The 20415-nt window shown below is 43.0% G+C and overlaps 1 protein-coding gene across 3 annotated transcripts in view; it reads right to left on the bottom strand.

Annotated features, from left to right (window-relative positions):
* The window catches only part of Ptprm (protein tyrosine phosphatase receptor type M), a 694512-nt gene that overhangs the window by 385846 nt on the left and 288251 nt on the right, over positions 1–20415 (bottom strand). For all 3 annotated transcript variants that reach the window (XM_075956536.1, XM_075956537.1, XM_075956538.1), the window contains 2 exons: positions 17238–17353; positions 752–926 (listed from right to left, as the gene is read on the bottom strand). In XM_075956536.1, the coding sequence (XP_075812651.1) occupies positions 752–926; positions 17238–17353 (291 nt within the window). The remainder of the gene's footprint in view (positions 1–751; positions 927–17237; positions 17354–20415) is intronic.

The raw sequence follows: 20415 nt of genomic DNA, 5'->3' as shown, positions 1-20415 counted from the left end.
ATAAAATATGAGCTATTATTTGTCTCCCCCAAGAAAAGCAGGAACGGCCCTGGCACAGTTGTCTAAAATGCCAGCATGGTGCACACGTAAGTTCAAATTATTCAATCTGGCACCAAAAATTGCATTACCGGCTTGATGGGATAAACTCCCCTGCTCACAAAAAAATTGCATTAAATGAGATAAAGGAAAATTATTTCCTTTCCGTTTTTTACCTCTCATCTGCCACCTTCTCGAATATAATGACTCAATTTTCCAGTCACACGGAGTTTAGGAAAAGAGAGTAACTGGAACATTATGAAGGCTAAGACAGTGTTATCAACACGGCTTCCATGATCTAACAGGGCCTTTTTATATAGACATTGCTTCATTTTATTAACCATCTTGCTATCATAAACACCGTGCCTGGTGAATATTTGCATTTTAAGTGATTTTCTATCAGAAAAAAAATTTATTCCTTAAAAAAAAAATTTATAGGTTGTAATCTGTATCCACAGAGCTGGCAGAAGCCTTGGTTGAGCACACAGGCACTGTTCCGCATGCTACTAAACCAACATCAATCACATACGTTTTCCAAAAGCATTGCTCACATGCAAAATGTGTACTTAAAATGCAATCCTTCAATACAGCCTATCAGCCAGCTACTATTCGGAACAGACAGGGTAAGTCTGAGCATAAACAAATAATGAACAAACAACTATGTAAGCATGTCTATTTTAATAGGCTATTTGAGGGTATAAAATGCATTAAATACCTTTAACTACCAATTCCGCATAGTTTGATATCCCAACACCTCCTTCCGTACGAATCATGCAGCGGTACTTCCCAGCGTCTCTCTTGGTAGTGTTGACAACATTAAATGAGGCTGTGAATCTTCTGGGACTGGTCACTTTTATTTCCTTCAGAGGAGCATCTCGGACATCAATGCCCTGTGTCAGACAGAAGCAGTATCAGCGGTCATATCAAGACAGTAAGACACCTGATGGCGATTATCAATGTCACACTCAGTGTTTATCCCCATGGGCAGATGTCCCATTAAAAACAGCAATTCTTCCCCATCAACAAAACAAAGACTGAAGGCTCCAAAATTAAGAGTGTAAAAATGTGTTGCTCATACCTTTTAAATATATTAAATTAAATGAACTGAGCAGGGGAGAAAATATACACCACCACCACCACCCCCTTTTCACCTTTCTTTCTACAAATATTTGGTTCTTCGTAACACCTTCTCCTATATTTTTATTCTTGGCTAGAAAACAAAATTAAGTCACCAACCACACTATTAGTAACCCAGTCTTTCTATGAGCAAGCAATTACCAAGAATAATACTAAAATGTATACCAGGAACAATCACCATGTCTTCAGTGATAGACCCAGAGGACTGACCCACGTTTTATCATAATTTTTCCTACGAACACAAAATCCATGGACGTGGACCTGATAAATACCTGATTCTGAAATACAGTGAGGGAGCTGTCTTTCTGTACGTTCTGTGCCCCAGTTCCCATGAGGCTGCTTCTAGAGTGGGGAAGGTTTGTTTTTAATTATCCCTATACACCAAGCCAACCTTTTATTTACAAACTCTTGGAAATCCAATCATTGCAAGAGATTAAAGCAAAAAAGGATATTGACAAATTCAGTTCTGATGTAGGTGGGTCATCTGTCTATGTGTTATTTTCATTTGTTAATAGAGAAACTGCCTTGGCTTTTTGATAGGGCAGAATTTAGATAGGTGGAGTAGACAGAACAGAATGCTGGGAAGAAGGGAAGTGATTCAGATGCCATGGAGCCAGCCGCCATATCAGACATGCTGAATCTTTCCCGGTAAGCCACCACCTCGTGGTGCTACACAGATTATTAGAAATGGGTTAAGCAAGATGTGAGAGTTAGCCAGTAAGAGGCTAGAGCTAATGGGCTAAGCAGTGTTTAAAAGAATACAGTTTCTGTGTTATTATTTCCGGGGCTAAGCTAGCTGTGCGGTAGCCAGGCGGGACGAAAAGCAGGCCTGTTCGCCTCCTCACTACATAGTTCTGTATTTTTAATAAGTCTTGGGAAATCTGCTATCTTCTCTAGACTACTTACATTAGTAGAAAACAACAGACCAAGATCAAGGATTATGTCTGATGCTAAGTCCTACGTCCACTATTCATCCAGAAGCCACGCTTGGCATACCAAGATGTGCTATTATTAAATCAGACATCCAGGGTTGAACACTGATTGGTGGACATCCACCAATGATGGTCTGAGGGGCGAAGGGAAGGACGAGTGTCTGGCAGAAGTCACAGAGGGGAGCAGCTGTACATCACACTGTGGATATGAGAAAGCCGTGTGTGCCCTGAGGGTAAACAGGAAAGTAGCCAGACAAGGGGGTAATTGAGGGAAGACCATTCTAGTCACACAAACCAGAAAGGGAAGCCCGCTGTCATTAGAAAGACTGGCTGAAGTGATGGTAGCAAGAGGAACTTGGATTTGAAGGCTTTACATTAAAATGTTTTCCTTTCCTGCTATACAAATGCAAGGCTACACGACAATAAAGCCCACCTGCGTGGTTCAGTGACTCACACTGCACTAGCAAACAAGCAAAACAGCATTTATCTATGATACTGTGGGACAGTCACTCTCAAGCCATGGGAGTTTGGGGATTAGCCTAACTCAGGTGCTAAGCAAAATGTTATCCTTAAAGTGATGGACCTTCCCAGGGCTCCACTTTCCTTCCCAAAAAAAAAAACAAAAAAAGATGATTCAATTCACAGTCAGGGCCATTGTCAGTCATGCAAGATGTATACAAGGTCACTGACGTAACAACTAGTATCACACATCCCCATCCGAGCTCTGGGCAGAGTAAGCAGTGAATTCCAGGAGAGAAGTTGTCAGGATGTCAAACCCCACCTTTTTTCTGATACCCTGGGGGCTGCAGCCTCTCATTACAGTATGCAGAAACCATGAGCTTGCTGATACTGAAGCCCGACATGAAAGAGACACTCACTCACCCAGTCACTAGCAAAGCACAAAGCCCCCATGTGTTAGGTGCTGCTGTAAAACACACAGGATGGAGGAACAGGGTTCCCAGAGCACTTAGCTTCCCAAGGACAGGTTGAGCTACAAGCTCTGTGCCTCCTCCTAGGCTGCTCAGGCTTGGACAGGGAGAAAGCAGTCAGGAGTGCTGCATTAACAGAGTTCCTGCTACTTAGGAGAAAACATTGGGAGTGGGGAAGAATGGTTCCACCCACATTATGTTTGGCATTAGCTGTAAAAGCAGCTTTATTTATACCTTAAAAGGTAACAAATCAAAATATAAATTCTGACATGTCTTGATTTGTGTGCCTCACTAAATTTAAAAACCTTTATCTAACCAATAGCACCAAAGGATTAAAAAAATCTGACATGTCTCGATTTGTATGTTTTACTAAACTTAAGAATTAGTTACAATAGCACCAAAAGATTAAAAAAATAAAAAGAAACACAGCGAGAGTTAGCATTACCAATACATCCAAGAGGAAGAAATTCTCTCTGAATTCCATACATGTAATCTCTGGTAAAACCTCATAATCAAATATTGCTAACAGAAGAGACCTGCTACTTACAGCCTTTGAAATTGGAATGTTGCATTTTTCAAATTGAAAATAAAATCTAACTTCTTGTTAATGAGCAAAATAGTAAACCTAACTGAAAAACTAGCGGAGTATTAGTAAGCACTTATTTACTTACAGGGTGACAAAAATGGGCCAGGGGATTGTCGGTTTTATTGACTTAAGTATATGCCCATAAGAATAAACATGTTTTAAAAGTTTTATTTATTTATTTTTTACTTCAATAACAATCCTGCAGTACTGTTCCTAACAGAGGTGCACACTCTGATCCCTGATCATAGCTTAGAGCTGTATCGTGGGTCAAAGGGAAGGACCCCCTTTTTGCATTAATATTTCTGCTAGAGAAGCAGCCCTTGGGAGCCACTCTGCCCTCATGCTACAGTGTTACTGTGTAAAACACAGAGCTCCACACAAGGCCAGGGCATCCGTGAACTTTCAGAAAAGAATCTTTAAACACAGACCCCACGTACTTCCCATAGGGTAGGGAACCCTGACTGCTTTTGGGACTGGAGAGGGAGGGGGAGGGGGAGTGGAGGGAGGGGGAGGGGGAGTGGAGGGAGGAAAGGAGGTAGAAATTTTCAATAAAAATAAATAAATAAATAAAGAGGAATTAGATTCTTAGCTTTGTCATATGCAAGAGCTAAGTCTAAATCAAGCACCCAACCCCAGGAGCTAATACTACAAAAACCAAGGGAAGACTTTAATGATCTGAGATCTGGCCCTGGTTTTCTTAACTGTGATGCCAAGATCATAGGTCCAAAAAAACAAAAGTAATCAGGACTGGATCAAAACCACAAATTTCGGTGAGCAGAGCCACTGCTGTACAAGCTTTAGAACGGAAGTTCAGATCCTCAGGACCCACACAGATGACGGGGAGGGGGGTGGCAGCCCACCTGTAATCCCATCCCCAGGACACAGGGACAGAGAATCCCTGCAGCGAGTGGGATAGCCACAACAGAAACAGAGCTCTAGGTGCAGTGAGAGACCCTGCCTTAATAGACAACAGGAGGAGCAATCAAGAAAAACATTTAACGTAAATCTTTGGTTTACACACATATAGCCGCACCCATGTGAACAATCAAATACCCATGCACACATGTGTATGCAAGCAAAAAGGAACCATCGAGAAAGTAAAGTCCACAGTGTGGGGAAAGATTTTGTAAATCACAAATCTTATTAATTCATCAACAAATATTAAAAATTTCAACTCAAGATTGGGCAAATTGATGTTTATCTAAAGAAGAAGTGCAATGGCCAGTTGGCTCATGAATGATGTTTGGCATCATCTGCCATTAGGGAAATGCAAATCAAAGCCACGATGCCATACCAGTTCATGCTAGGTAAGACAGTTTATTGTCAGGTACATGGAAAGTACCAAGCACAGGACGGATGCGGGAAACTGGGACCCTCGCACATGGCTATTGGGAATTGATGTAGGTGGGTCTTCTTTCTATGTGTTGCTTTCATTGGTTAATTAATAAAGAAAACTGCTTGGCCTGATAGGTCAGAACATAGGCGGGGAAGACAGAACAGAATGCTGGGAGGAAGAAGGCAGTGAGGCAGACGCCATAGCTCTCCTCTCCGAGATGGACACAGGTTAGAATCTTCCCGGTTAGCCACCACCTCGTGGTGCTACACACATTAATAGAAATGGGTTAATCAAGATGTAAGACTTAGCCAGTAAGAGGCTAGAACTAACGGGCCAAGCAGTGTTTAAATGAATACAATTTGTGTGTTGTTATTTTGGGTAAAGTTAGCAGGGAGCAGGGCAGAGGCAGGAAGCGAACCGCCGCTCCTTTCACTGCAGGGAATGATGGAAACATTGTGGAAACATCACTATCCTCCAAAAAGCCAAAACTAAAATTACCATAGGACCCAGCAATCCTACTGTCTGAAGGGAGAACTGAAAGAGGCTCTCAGAGACTTGATTGGTCAAAGCAGCACCAGTCACAAAGGTTAACATGTGGAAGCAATCTCACTTTCCACCAATGGGAGAATCAATGACCAAGGCGTTGCACACATAGTGGAATCTCATCTGGCCCTAGGAAGGAAGGAAATTCCGACACTGCTACAATGGGGAAGACCCTTACGATGTTACATTAAGCAAAATGCATTAGTCATAAAAAGCCAATACTGTATACTAACACTTGAGTAAAAAAGGCAATTTAAAAACTATATAATCTTATCAATTAGAGATAAATATCATCATTACTTTAGTGTAATGTAGATTTTTTTTCAATGTCAGGCTTTATTTAGTTAAGTAAAAATCTAAAATGATAGCCCAAAACATACAGACAGGTTTATATCTTTCTTTAAACATTTGGTAAGGTCTGCAGACCTTTTCATATTTTATATATTATTAGATAGCTGATGAATAAAACATACATATAATAAGAACTTTGGTTATGAGACTCCAAATATTCAACAGAATGCTTCTATTTAATTTTGTGGTATCATGTGGCTTTTATAGGATGAAATTATTTTTCTTACTCGATAGGATTTTAATAAGAAAATTAATCTCACTTTTATTATTTTTAAAAATGGCTGTTGGGTTCTCAACCCTTAAGGGAATATCCATCATTCCTATAAGACTTGGGGAACATCTCAGTAAAAAGAGCAGAGAAAATGGAGGAACTCGACAAGGGGGAGGAGAACAAAGACACACAGTCTCTGGGACACGCCACCACATTGAACTCATGGAGTCACAGTGGTGCAGGGACCAATAAAGGGCTGCGCAGGGCTGGACTCATCAACCCGCAGACATGGGATAGGGAGGAGCACAAGGGGTCTGACTCCTCCTGCAGCTCCTGGAAGATGATGACTTTGGGGCAACAGGAACCTCTGGTTTAAGTAGAGGTGTGTTCATTGAGTTACCCATGTTCCACACACATGAACTAGGGAACAGCCCTCGTTAAACTCAACGAGTGACACAAAAACAAAGTCACACAAAAGCCATGATAGTGGAAGAGGACTTGCTGGGACCAGGCTTTAGTGGAAGGAAGAGGCATTAGGGAAGGTGGGTGCCAAGAAGGAAAAGAGCATAGTAAATATGTATATGAAGCCATCAATAAGTAAATTAATACTGGATTTTTTAAAAAGAATAATTCCCTATTAGATACCAAGGCCTAAAATATGTTGACCTCTGTATAGGACAAAGATTTCTTGAAATGTACATCTTTGGGAAACAAAAGTGTGGCGTTTTCAAAAAGAGAATATTGAAACCTTTTCAGAAAAGAGTCAGTGGGTGTTACCAAGTGCATTTAGCATGGGGAGCTACAAGAACATATTTAAAGATCTGATATAGCAATTTACTCATAGTGAATATATAGATAATTTAGATATATAGATAATCTATGTTTATGATATTACCAAGAATTGTATACAAGTCTAAAAATCCCAGTTTGGAGGTAAAGGTTCCTAATTCAGGCAAGAGCTGAGGTTGAGTCAGAGGAGGAACAAAAGGAAAAAGAAACAAACAAGCAAGGCTTCTGGAAAAGAGGGAGGAAGTGGCTGTGTCCTGGCTGAAGTGGTAATGCGTCAAGTGTCTGGAAAAGCTGGGGAAAGCAGCAGAAGAGGGGGAGCCCTGCAGGGAGGGATCAGGCATGTTCAGGGTCCCAAGACAGCCTGAAGAAGCCAGGGGAAATGTGAGAAAAGGGTGGACTGGTCTCTGGGAAAAACAACAGCAGCAGCAACAACAAACCCACTCATCGGATGGGGATTTCTCTTCCCATTCTCCGCAGTCCTGACATCACACAACAGTGGGAGCCCCCTTGTCTCTGGATGTCGAAGGGTCAGAGAAACCCAACAGACGTGGGATTCAAGAGGAGCTGCTGCCAGAGGGATGCTCTGAGGAACATCCACATCAGTGTTTATGGAAAGAGGATGAGGGAGAGGAGGGAAGCAGGAAGAGACCTTGGTCATCCGTCTGCACTGTGGACCAGCTACAGCAAATGCTCCCCTAGCTCATTCCACCCATTACGTAAGGTATTGTGTAAGGTATTGCAGGCAAAAAGAGACAGAAATAGTTGTAGAAATAGGAACATCCCTACCTAACCCCACCTACCTGACACATTCAAGGAAGGCTTGGCCAGAACAGTAAATGGTTTTCAGGAAGTGACTGAAGGATTAAATGAGGTGATTTCTATAAGCCTCTGAGTCTCCAGAGTCACTCCCTCTGCCTGGAACTAACTGGAGATTGTGAAGATCCCGGACCACTGGTGAAGTTTGGAAAGTCTTCTAAGTCCCTGGCCCTGGGGGGCCTTTTCTATGACAGCAATGACCAGACAGTGTAATATGTTAGAACCCTGGGCACTATCAAGAAGTCAGGAGCCCACGGGGAGGCCACCTTTGCTACACTTACACAGCTGGACAACGAGAACACATCTTGCGGGCAGAGCTAACAGGATGCCCAAGTGACATCTCCCATCATGCCCAGCGTGAGAGAAATGCAATCCCACTAAACACCAGTGCCTCATCTCTTAAAAAGAGACAGCACAGTGCACAGTGGCCAAAGAGAATCAAGAGAGCTCTTTATGATATAGGCTATCCTGCAAGACAGCAAAGACAAAACACAAAGCAGGGTGTTCTCATGTCCAGGGTAATCAAAGGATCGTTGCTCTGACTTTTGTGAGCTTCATGAAAAGGCCCGTAATGACGGTGCCTGAGAGGAAATGGTCTCCTTGGGTCGAACACGGCCTTTGTGAGTCCCCGAGCACTGAAAAGTGTGCACGTGTTCCAGTGTGAGCAAGCCAGGAAGCAGTACAGATAGTCATCTCAATTATGCTTATACACCCTTCTTTAGGCAATGGGCTCACCGAAGACTTCCAAACGAGCAGTGATTTACCACCAAAAGGAATCACATTACGTCTTTCAGGAATATCTTTGCCATAATCAGAGCAATGATTGAAGGAAATTGAGGCCTAGGGAGTGAGCGGCAGTTTGAGTAAATTAATCAATCTCAGGCATTTTGGAGCTGTTCTGAGTGGCTGAGCCTAGCAGACGACAGGCAGGGCCCTTGCTTGCACAGTCCTATGAGTGAGGATGAGCTACACGGTCCAGTCCCGCAACACAGAAAGAGGAGTGGTCACCCATTTTTAACCAGGCTCCTCTGCAAAATGCAGACTACATTCTCACCATTGAGGCCACAGAGGACCATGGGGGTGGAGGCAGATTTCCCCCTTTAGCTTACATCATCTAAATGGAACCTTCCCTGAATAGCTCAGCAGATCTAGGTTCTTCAGCCCGTGGCCTTTTTCTGCTTGAAAATGAAGACACCGAATTGCTAAACTGAAGGCAAGCCACAAAGTACGTTAGCATCTGCTGCTCTCCCTCTGGGAGCTGAGCCAGGGCCACGCCTGCCTTCCTTTCTCATGGGAGAGCCTCGGATTCTTGGAAGAGGGATAAACAAGGAAACCCCATGATGAGCATGGGAAAAACATAAACAAAAAAAAGCTGTGCGAGGTTTAGAGTTCATAGTCCAAAGGCGGGTGTGTTTGTGTGTATATGCGTGTGTGTGCACGCGTGCTTGAGAGAGAGGGGGTTGCGTGCGTGCAGAGAGAAGTCAGTGGAAGATGCCAAAGCCTCTCTTCTGCCCTCTGACTTCTTCACCCCCCGACTCCTAGTCCAAACTCATAGCCCGATTTCCAATCCCACTGTTATGGTTGCTATGCAGCAAGCTCTCCTGCTATCACCCTAATTTCTGTGCCTTTACCCCAAACATGCACCAGCTCTAACAGCCTCCTTTGACCAAGTTCCATGGAACCACTAAATGACTTTGAGTAATTAGATCACTCCAGGATCTAGAGATAACTCACATGCTCTCAGGGACAGAGAGTAAACCCCGCTCTTTAAATCAGAGTAATGCAAAGCCACACTAGGTTGAGACATGTGCTAGCTGGAAGGCTTTCAGCCATCTCTGTCTGAATGCTCAGATCTGTCAGAGAGATGCAGCTGGAGATGGGGAGCTGACTAAGACAATAATGGATGTGATTTTCAGCATTGATTTAGACAGTAAATGGTTCCTATAGCAACAGCAGACAGTCCACTTTCTCTGCTCCTGGTATTTTCTGTGTGGTAAGTGATGTTAAATTTATGCTTTAATATATATGGTGTAAAATACTCAAGTTAAGCCTGCTGAAGGCACCATAATTTTACCTCTTTTACGAATCATTTTGTAGCTTTTATGGCTAATAACAAAACGGTTCTGATATGCAGTTGTGATTTTTTTCCCCCATTATCTATAAATGAAGCTAAAAGCCGCTGTAGACCCGGCATGTGACCAGTCCTCCCTCAGCAGCCAGAGCAATGCATGTGTGAGCTCTCACACACATAAACACAAGTTAAAATTCTAACTTAATTGGCAACTTAAATTCCTTACCAAAGTTCACGAGTCCTTGACAAATGTCTAGGTTTCCCACTGTGCTAGGCAATGAGCATTGTGGGTTAGGAGACAGTTCCTAGACATAGGTGTCTGAGCATGAATTCTAGCTACCACCGATGCACCCCTAGGAAAGTAAACAGAATTTCCCCCGGCCTCAGCTGCACCTCCTATATGTGGGAACAGAGTTCTGCAAGGATTAGTGAAAAAAAAATTGCCAACAAACCAAATATCAAGCTCAGCTATCACCCAGCAGAGTACCTACCATCCAGATGTACTCTGTAAACATCATTATGTATGTTTCCAGCATCTGTAGAAATCAGTGATATAAGCCGTGTTCCTGTGATCGGACTCATTGGCTCCCTGATCTCTGCTCATGAGAATCCTTTTGGCATCTCTCTCCTTCTCTGTCTCTCTGATGTAGAAGGTTCTCCTGTCTATCTGTTGCTTTCATTGGTTGAATAAAGAAACTGCCTTGGCCTTTTGATAGGGCAATACTTAGGTACGTGGAGTAGACAGAAAGGAATTCTGGGAAGAAGGGAGAAAGAGAGCCGCCGCCATGGGACTGCCTGGTCAGACATGCTGAATCTTTCCCGGTAAGCCACAACCTCATGGTGCCATACAGATTATTAGAAATAGGTTGAATCAAGATGTGAGAGTTAGCCAATAAGAGGCTAGAACAAATGGGCCAGGCAGTGTTTAAATGAATACAGTTTCTATGTGATTATTTTGGGGGTTAAGCTAGCCGGGCGGTCGGGGCAAAAAGTAGGCCCTCCCTCCACCAACATCTCTCTGTATCAAACCAAAAGCATCTAAAATTGCCTGAGCTCAGAAAAGAACTACAAGAAATCATTAAACTTAGAAGTATTTTTTTTTCCAGATGGGGTTGATTATAACTAACTAAGTAGAATCGTAAAACAAACTCTCAAAAGAAAAAAAATTACATCCATTTCTAGACCAACAACTTAAAAAAAGGTTTAAAATCCATGTGAGGTTGTATTTTTTCCTCTAAGAAAGCACTCCCAAATTAGGCACTCACACAGAATTAGATTTTTATAAAGGGTGGAAGGGCTGGGGTCATGCAGCCACTACTCTGGCAGGGGTGTTGCCAGGGGTCAGTTCAAGCAGAATGGCCTTAGAGGTATATTTCTATTACTTTTCTCAGGTCATATGACAATCGTTTTTAAAAACATAACTTTGAGAAAGCAATATAAAGGAAAAATAAGCTATAGGAAAGGGTGGAGAGTGGAGATTTAGGAAGGATGAGATCCTAAAGGCCGCCGACATGCCCCTAACAGAGTCTGTTTTTCTTAGTCTGCCTGGATCACTTTGTATGATGCTTATTGTCTATTCTAAACCCGCAGATAAGGATACATAAGGTTTGACCCTTACGTCTTTGTGTTAAAGACCTTTCCTGTGGCCAGAAGTCAGGGACTAAGCAAGCATCTGGGATATTTGTCTCACCATAAAATTGGCCTCTGAGGTTCACCTGGAGAAGACATTTTGTCCATAAAGACTCAGAAAGCTCCATACATCAGTGAGTATCTCACGGGCACTTACTGTCCAGGTGCTGGATAATGCCAGTGTTTTGAAAGTCTCCTTCATAGTAACTGCATTTTAAAACTAAATTTTGTCTTGTGTTTACATGTATGGCTGAATGCACGTATGTGTTTGCATGTGCTCCTGCACAGGTACCACGGCAGGCGTGTCCATGTCGAAAGACAAATTATGGAAGAGTCGGTTTTCTCCTCCAGCATGTAGGTCTAGGGGGATCGGACTCATGGCATGAGGCTTGGCAGCAAGTACTTTAATTCCTGAGCTGTCTCGTAGGCCCTGGTAACTACATTTTATTTCCCTTTCTATTTCTAAGAATGGGTGCCTACCATAAAATCATTTGAAAATACTATTTTGTTGGCTTATTTATAATAAACATCAAATTTCATATAGCCATGAATAGTTTCAAAAGTCAATGGCTGCATAATAAAAACAACTCAGAAAATACTATGGAAAAAAACAAAAGCATCCAAAGACATAAACTGTACATGAAAAATGTAAAATGTTTTAATTCTGTTTTTTCCCCTCAGTGTATGCATTTGTATGTATGTGAGTGTGCATGCGTGCACACGTGTTAATGCATGTGACTATACATGCATATTCTCTGAGGTATTCTCAAAGTCAGACTTAAAAAGTGATGGAGGTCGCTAACAACATGAAATATGAAATAAGGCCTCATTTTGGGTATTTGGGTGGTTTACATACACACATTTGATTTCAGTGTCTTGAATGGTAAAATACCATATTTAAATGCATACACTGCCGTATCTGATGATACCGATCAGCCATCTGCAAGAACTTCACAATCTCAAAACGCTTCCTTTAAGACTGTAGGTAGAAAGATGGGTGCTTGTCCTACTGAGTTGTTTCTTTTGTTGTTGTTGTTGCTTTTTTTTTTTGGTTTTTCGAGACAGAGTTTCTCTGTAGCTTTGGAGCCTGTCCTGGAACTCCCTTTGTAGACCAGGCTGGCCTCAAACTCACAGAGATCCGCCTGCCTCTGCCTCCCGAGTGCTGGGATTAAAGGCGTGCGCCACCACCACCCGGCCCTACTGAGTTTTATCTTATTTATTTTTTTTTAGCTCTGCACTTTAGAAAAATCCCTCCCACATAGACACTGACCTCACCCACAAGGTGAGAGGTATCTCTTAGTCATGAAAGGGTGTCTCTTAGGAGCTGGGGAGTTAGCTCAGCAGCTAAGAGTCCTTCCTGTGCTTCCAGAAGATTCAAGTTTGCTGCCCAGTGCCACACCCAGCTGCTCACAACTGCCTGTAAGTCCAGCTCCAGGTGATCTGATGAACTCTTCAGGCCTCCGAGAATAACATCACACATACAGCACACATTCACACAAACACACATACACACACAAAAATAAAGTCTTTAACATTTCTCTTTATTACTTAGGTTTCCTCATATTTATTAATATTTTCTGATACTTTAATAAAGTGACACTTAAAGTAGGTTTCAAATAAGTAAACGTTTCATGTAGGTGTGGATTGCCATGTACCTGGACTATACACGGATGCACGGACACACAGACATCTTCCCTCAGTCAGGTCCTTGGTGTTAATAGTGTGACAGGGTCATGGTAAAATCTTTGAGGCACACATCGCCAGGTCACCCACATTGCCGAGAGGATGACCCAGAGTTCGATGTATACAGCAGGGCAATTGGAGCAGAGACAGATAAAGGCTTCCACTATCCCCACTACACAGTTCAGTCTGCAAGGGACAGGGCTGACGCTCCATCCCTTATAGGGCAAACAGACGTAACACCACAGGGGGGACCCAAGAAGCTCCACGCCCAATGCCTACCACTGTGGGTGTTCTAAAGGCTGCCACACAGCAATAAAAGATTTGCTGATGGCGTCACTCGAAAGCACCCATATGTCCCCAAGTAAACATCCATCATAGATTCCGAAACCTTGCTTTGCTCTTGGGGATATTCATACCATAGAAGAACCTAAAAAATGTATTTTTTTTCTCATTCAATTTTGAGCATGGATCTCAGAATTACCTTAAAGACCCTATGTGATGGCATGCAGAAAACCCCTTTAATAGCTGCTGCAGCTCCAGAGGCATTGCGTGTGGACTGTCCCTCATGAGAGATGTTTGAAGAAGAAGTCAGTGTTCAGCTTGGTTCAGATTTTCAGATGTCTCCGTATAGACAATGAATTAGTAACAATACGATCTAGGGCTAGGGAAATGCTTGAGTGGATAAAGAACTTGCCAACGCAAGCTTGAGTCTTAGAATTTTGATCCTCAGAAACCACACACAAAGCACGCGGGTATGGCAGCTGCCACCACTCGGCGCTCTGGACACAGACAGGGGACCTACTGGGCAAACTGGCGGGCTAGACCAGATGGAGTTGGTGTATTTCAGGTTCAAATGCAGACTCCAACTCTATAAATACAGTAGGAGAGTCACCAAAGAAGACACATGGAGGCAATTTTAGTTGCCTATATACACATGCATACACACCCATATGCAGGTACATAGGCACCTACATATACACACGTGCACATACATATACATAAACAGGCACATATACACATAATATTATTAAAAATAACATCCCTATCTGCAGAAGATTCTCAGTTAAATTTCATATATACCTATGCACATAGGCTGAAAGTAAGTTTTAGAATAGCTTAATAATTTTGTGTGTGGCTCTTCTCCATAAGCTGCTCATAAAATAAATGCTTTCCCACGCAATGCCTACTCAACCAGAAGTCATCAGTAATTTCATAGTAGCATTACTTGACCATCCCAAGATTCACAAACCAAACAGCATCCTGAGAGGAGGACAAACTAACGTTCACTTAAGAACCCAGAGTCCTGTAAATTCAAGGGCTATCACACCCCATCTTGATGTAGGAACATGAGGAATTTCAGGTTTGACAAAGGCAGATGATTAGGAAGATTGGGAAAAGAGAAAAAGGAAAACATCACAGGATAAAACAGGACAGATTCATCAATATTATAATACTAATCTAACAGAACATGGAACATAGAGAGGCCTTGGACACAGTATGACATGAAAATCATACTGAGGTGTTTATGTACAATTGACCCTCAAATCCACAGGCTTTGCACCCAAAGATTGAAAAAAAACCCAACAAATCAAAAATATCTTGAAAGCCAGCATTGTGGTTTCTGCCTCTCATTCTAGCCCTTGGGAGGCTGGGGAAGAAATATATCCTGGGCTACACAGTACATTCCAGGCCAGCCTGGGTCTATAGTGCAATTCTACGATAAGAAAAAGAAATTGTTTACTGAAGACACATAGACTTTGTCCTTTTCCTTAGGTCCTGAGCAGTTCAGCACAGCCACCAATACACAGCATTGACATCCGGGTAGTTACTATAAGCTATCTTGAGATTATTCCAGTGAATGAGACTGTGTGTACAGGTTACAAACAAACACTGTGTGATTTTATATAGGGAACTTAAGCATCTGAGGACTATGCTACCTACAGGCTCCTTACTCCACGGACATCAAGGGACTACTGTTAAGATACCAGTTACATGCTGCCTTTACTTTTTCATTCCAATTTACTACACTCATTAAATTTTGCCTCAGCTCAGTTACTTTCAACCCTTGTTTCACAATGGAAGCACCCGGACAACATTTGATGGAATACTGAAGGATGGGTCCCTCCTTCGAACCCATTAAATCAGAGCCCAAGAGTAAGCCTGTTATTCCTTCATCTCCCAAGGTAACTCTATAGTAGAGGTAGGATGGAAAAGTCTATAGCAAGATACTCTCTCTTCCCCCCAGACAGACATCAGCTGTCTCTTTATATAATGCTACAGCTGTTCCAAACCAACACTTCCTCTACTAGTAATGAACTGAAGACTGGAATTCCAAATGGAGTTGAAGAGAAGGATCCCACACCTAGGATAGTTGTAAAACCTAGAAGCAAATTGTGTCCAGTGTGCTAGTGCGTCCTGGGGAATATCCCCTGTCATTTCAGGCCTGGGAGCTCACACTTTGCCTCGTCCCCTCCCAGGTGGTGTGCCTAAGAAAGACAAGCGCAATAAACTAGTTTTCCATAAATAATTAAGAGCCGTACAGGTAGTGATGAAAATAATAGTGTCATTTTAAAAAAGGTTGTAAATGCTTTGTGGAAAATGTTAATATAAGATGTCTTTCTCCTTCATCAAGCACAACAGACAGCTGATCAGGATCTCATTAACACAAACATCCACCCACTCAGGCAGCAACCCTATATCCCTAGCAAAATAATTTCAAATACCCGAGATTAAGAAGAAGAGAAGAAGCTAAAGGCTTTTATCAGTTTCCACGTGCTACAGAAGGCTTTTAAAGTAGTTAATACGGAAGTTTCAGGAGCACAGAAAAAAGTAAGGATGGAACAAGGACATGGGAGTCTAGAGTTCTAGACACATTCCTCCTTCCTGGCAGAAACGTCTTTGACAAGGGCCAGGATGTGGGGAAAGGGTGGCATCAGGCAGAAGGGTAAGGCACACTCTGTTCGGTGGTCCTGAGCTGCCCTCCGCTCAGACCACATTCCTGCCTGACAGCCCCCATCGGCTCATCCTAGACATTCAGCTACTTTCCACTCCCTCCAGCAAACAGCAACAAATGTGGCGATTAAAGGTGATAAATGATTTAAAAATTATATAACTGGGTTACATCACAGCCATCATGCCACGGCAGCCGTGTAAGTACGGTACGAAGCAGAAACAGAACCAGTGCAGGAAGGGAAACAAGAACGTGGGAGCTGCCTACTGTGAGATAGGGAATAGGGAAGGGTTAAAACAGAGTGCTTCAGCTTGCTAGCAAACTCAAAATTATAAATAAAATAATTCAATCAAAATGTGAAAGGCTTGGGGCTGTGTCTCTGGGGGAGCGCCAGTCTAGCATGCATAAAGACCTGAGTTCAATCCCAGCCCGGTAAAAACAAACAACCGAAACTCCACACAGAACAAAGGAAGGAAAGAAAGGGAAAGGGGTACTCTAGGAGGACTGAGGGATGAGCAGCCTGGAGATTAAGACTTAAAAGAACCAAGATGCAATGCCAGTGGAAGTCACCAAGGAGAAGAACACCCACCCCCATACCCCGAAGTCCTGGGGTAGGGGGAGAAAGTCATAGACATCCACTTAATCTGTCAGAACCCCTCAGACAGCACACAGGCTCAAGGGACTGCCTGTCACACACAATGTACAGAGCAGGCCCTGAAGGACTTAAGCTGCACAGCCGGGCCATGCTTATATGAAAATACATATACATTTACATACATAACTTAAATGCTTGAAATTAATGCGAGTTGCTCAAAAATGCAGCTTACAGAAAGCTCCGCAAAAGCGAGCCCTTTCTTTCTCTCTCTCTTGGTGTGTGTGTGTGTGTGTGTGTGTTTGGTGTGCATGTATGTGTGTGTGTGACTGGAGTCAAATTCTTTGGGTTGTTTTCCTTCCGTGAAAGAGGAGTAGGGAGAGGCACAGTAGAATTTAAGGTTCTTTGCTAAATCTAATTTGACAAAATTTGTCAAAAGATATCATCAAGAAAAAGCAACGGGAAAAATAGAAATTCCAAAAAGACAAGTAAAGAAAATTGCCTTGCTTAGGCTGAAGACCTGGGGATCTAACTCATGTGGGCAGAATGTTCTAGAGCAGTGACTGCTTTGGTGTCCCCAGTCCCTCCTCCAGGATAATGTGGCTGTCCTGCTGCCCGCCAGGACAGTGAACGCTAGTGCACATACCTGCAGCCAGAGCCGGTCCCCAGCCACCGTCCTGCCTATGGCGCTGCACTGGAAGGTAGCAAACTGGCCGGCATTCACCTCCACGTTCTGAATCCGCAGGAAGTGGGGCGTTCTAGCTGCATGAGGGAAGAGAAGTCAAGGAATTAGAAGTGGGATCTCAATGGAACACCCACTCAAAACGAGTAGACACGCTTCCCATGGGGGCCTTTTCACTGTGTTTGCCTTGGGAGAAAGAGAATTGGTAAAGCCTATGAAAGCTTGAAAGGTATCTCTGTTGTTGTGAAGGGCATCATGGGAAGATACTGGTGTGTGTGCTATGTGATGACAGAGAGAAGAGGGAGGGAGGGAGGGAGGGAGGGAGGGAAGGATAGAAAGAGAAAGAGAGGGAGAAGGGAGAAATGGAGAAAGGGAGGGAGGGAAAGAGGGTGAGAGAGAAAGATGGGGGAGAGAGAGATGGGGAGAGAGATGAGAAGAGAGGGAGAGGGAGAGGGAGAGGGAGAGGGAGAGAGAGAGAGAGAGAGAGAGAGAGAGAGAGAAAATCAGGCAATCTGGGATAGAACCAAAAGAGAAGATATTTCATTGTTCCTGCTGTGCAAATTACCATAGCTCAGCAGTCTCCTTGTAATAACAAATCTGTATTAATAAAGATTATGCTGATGCCTAATTGATGTTTTGAACAAAAACATATTAGATATTTATACTTGCAATGTGAAAAGAACAGTAAGAAGTTAAATGATGTTGTCAAGGAAACTTTGAAACCCAAATACAGAGCTGTGCATAATATATATATTTTAATACAACTAATTGGTATGCAGCGATCCCTCTGTAATATTTCCCAGCTACCACAAAATATTCTCCCAATAGACACACTCTGGGAAGGATGCTGGGCCTGGCCAAGCTGGGTGAGTTTCGCTGATTCTTGTTTCTAAGTCAAGAAATCCATCTGCTATGGGCACCTTCTCCTGGTGCCCCTGTTGGTCACGGACAGTTATGTCCAGAAAGGGTGACTCTGCTCAGCCAGAGAAGTATACTTAAATGTCATGCAAACTTTATTAGGGAAATTCTCCTATTGCATGACAAAGTCACAGACAGGGAAAGGGGCAAGAGCAGAAAGGAAGTGTGAATATAGCATTTTCTGGGTGGGGCGGATGAGACCAGATTCATTATGCCTCCAAGTATCCATCCTCTCACTGGCAGTGGGTCTTGAAGAATGGTGTCCTAGTCTGGGGACCCAATGACTGTCAACCCACACTCACATGAGCCCAAGCAGAACTTAATTAGAACTGCAAGTGCACTGTAAACAAAGAACAAGGAATTTTAATACCAGTAGCATAGGGAAACCTCATTATTATTTGGAGGCCAGCAATAATTCACTGTGCTCCACGATGCTTAGTATGCAAACTAGTCTAAATGCCTCCTCACAGGGCAGGGCAGTGATGGACCACTGTTACTCAGCATTCATTGACCAACTTCCAGTTCTAAGAACTGTTTCACTGACTCAATCAAATTACCCCTTACTCTTCGGTCTTTGAAGACCTCTGAAAAGCATCCCTAAGCCAAATGTCTCTTCTACCTTCTTCTGGAGGCTCTGGAAAACCCAGTACTTTTGATTAAAAGGGTGGCCCTTGAGTTTTATGTGCCAGAACTTTCCCAGGGAACACTCACACAGATTCTATGAGGTGGCTGTTTTCTCTGTTTTGAGTACAAGGAGACTTGTGGGCGGGCCCCTGACTAGTACAGACTTCCATTTCCAAAGCCTAGGCCAGCCTGCTACATCATTTGACCCCTTCTAGGCTTCCCGTCATCTCTGTCTGTCCTGGTGGTCCCCATCCCACACCAGGTGGGCGTTTTCCTGGAATTCCAGTAGCGCTGATCTTTCCATAGAGTCCCAGCTTTCTCTCAGCTTGTCTTCGGACCTTCAGTGATCATGGTAGCAAGAGCAGTGAGCTTGGTGCTACTGTCTCCCACCAGCAGACTCATGATGGAGTCATTAAATTAACTGAATGTTATTTGCATTAATAAAACCACAGGCATGTAACCTTTAGAGCTGTTTGCCAGAAATTCCTATTTCTATAGCAGAATTTTTCCTCCCCGCCTTCGCGCTTGACCTTTGACTCCATTATTTTTTTTAACCACATAAAATTATATCAATTATTTTAGGCTTATCTACACCAGAGGAACCAAATATTAATACAGACCAGGAAGGCTAGTGAGATTTGACTAAATTAAAAGGGCTACACTGAAAATGAGGAGTTGTTTTCTTATCAAAGAAACTGATTACAGCCGATTCTCATCAAATACTCCCAAACACACACACACACTCACTTCCTCCCCCCCTCTCTTACACACACACACACACACACACACACACACACACACAGAGAGAGAGAGAGAGAGAGAGAGAGAGAGAGAGAGAGAGAGAGACAGACAGACAGACTGACGGTAGGTAGGTAGGTAGGTAGGTAGGTAGGTAGGTAGGTAGGTAGGTAATAGATAGAATTAGGTTGGCATCCTACTCTGAAAAACCTAAACTATTTTTAAAGAGTGAACAGGATGTAGCAGGTAGAAAATTGCACAACTCATGGGACAGGCTAAAAGCTAAACACACAAGCACTAAAACCCTAAACATAATGCATGAAATTACCTTCAGTTTATACATATGAGTGATAAATAAAATGTGAATAGATTCCACATTTATACTCCCATCTCATAGCCAAAATTATGCATATACAGAATCCTTAAAATATTCCAACACATGCCTGCTTTTAAGTGGTTTGGGCAAAGGATATTTAACACACAAATCTATTTCAGTGCTAGCAACCCTCGCTAACTAGACTGGAAATATCTCCAAATATTCACTCCACCTATAAAACAGTTTGAAGTTCACCATTTCTAGCCATGTGCGCATCAACACATAAACGAGAAAATGATGGCATTGTGCCTCCTCTGTCCACAGTGGATTTGGCAAAAATCAGTTCTTAGTTATATCTCCCAATTCTTTCACATTGGGAATTTTCTGGCCACAGCTTTCTTGTGACTCTTAGGCAGGCATGTCTCAAACAGCAGATAGTTCAGACTCCTCTGGAAGGGCTGTGAAATCTACTCCCCGCCAACAACCCAAGAGTGGCAACCCTTTCAAGGCACCCCAGCCCTCATCAGCCCAGGGAGGAATCTTCAG

Source organism: Microtus pennsylvanicus, chromosome 22 (genome assembly GCF_037038515.1).
Source record: "Microtus pennsylvanicus isolate mMicPen1 chromosome 22, mMicPen1.hap1, whole genome shotgun sequence".
NCBI classification, from domain to species: domain Eukaryota; kingdom Metazoa; phylum Chordata; class Mammalia; order Rodentia; family Cricetidae; genus Microtus; species Microtus pennsylvanicus.
This window is presented reverse-complemented; position numbering and strand designations above follow the sequence as displayed.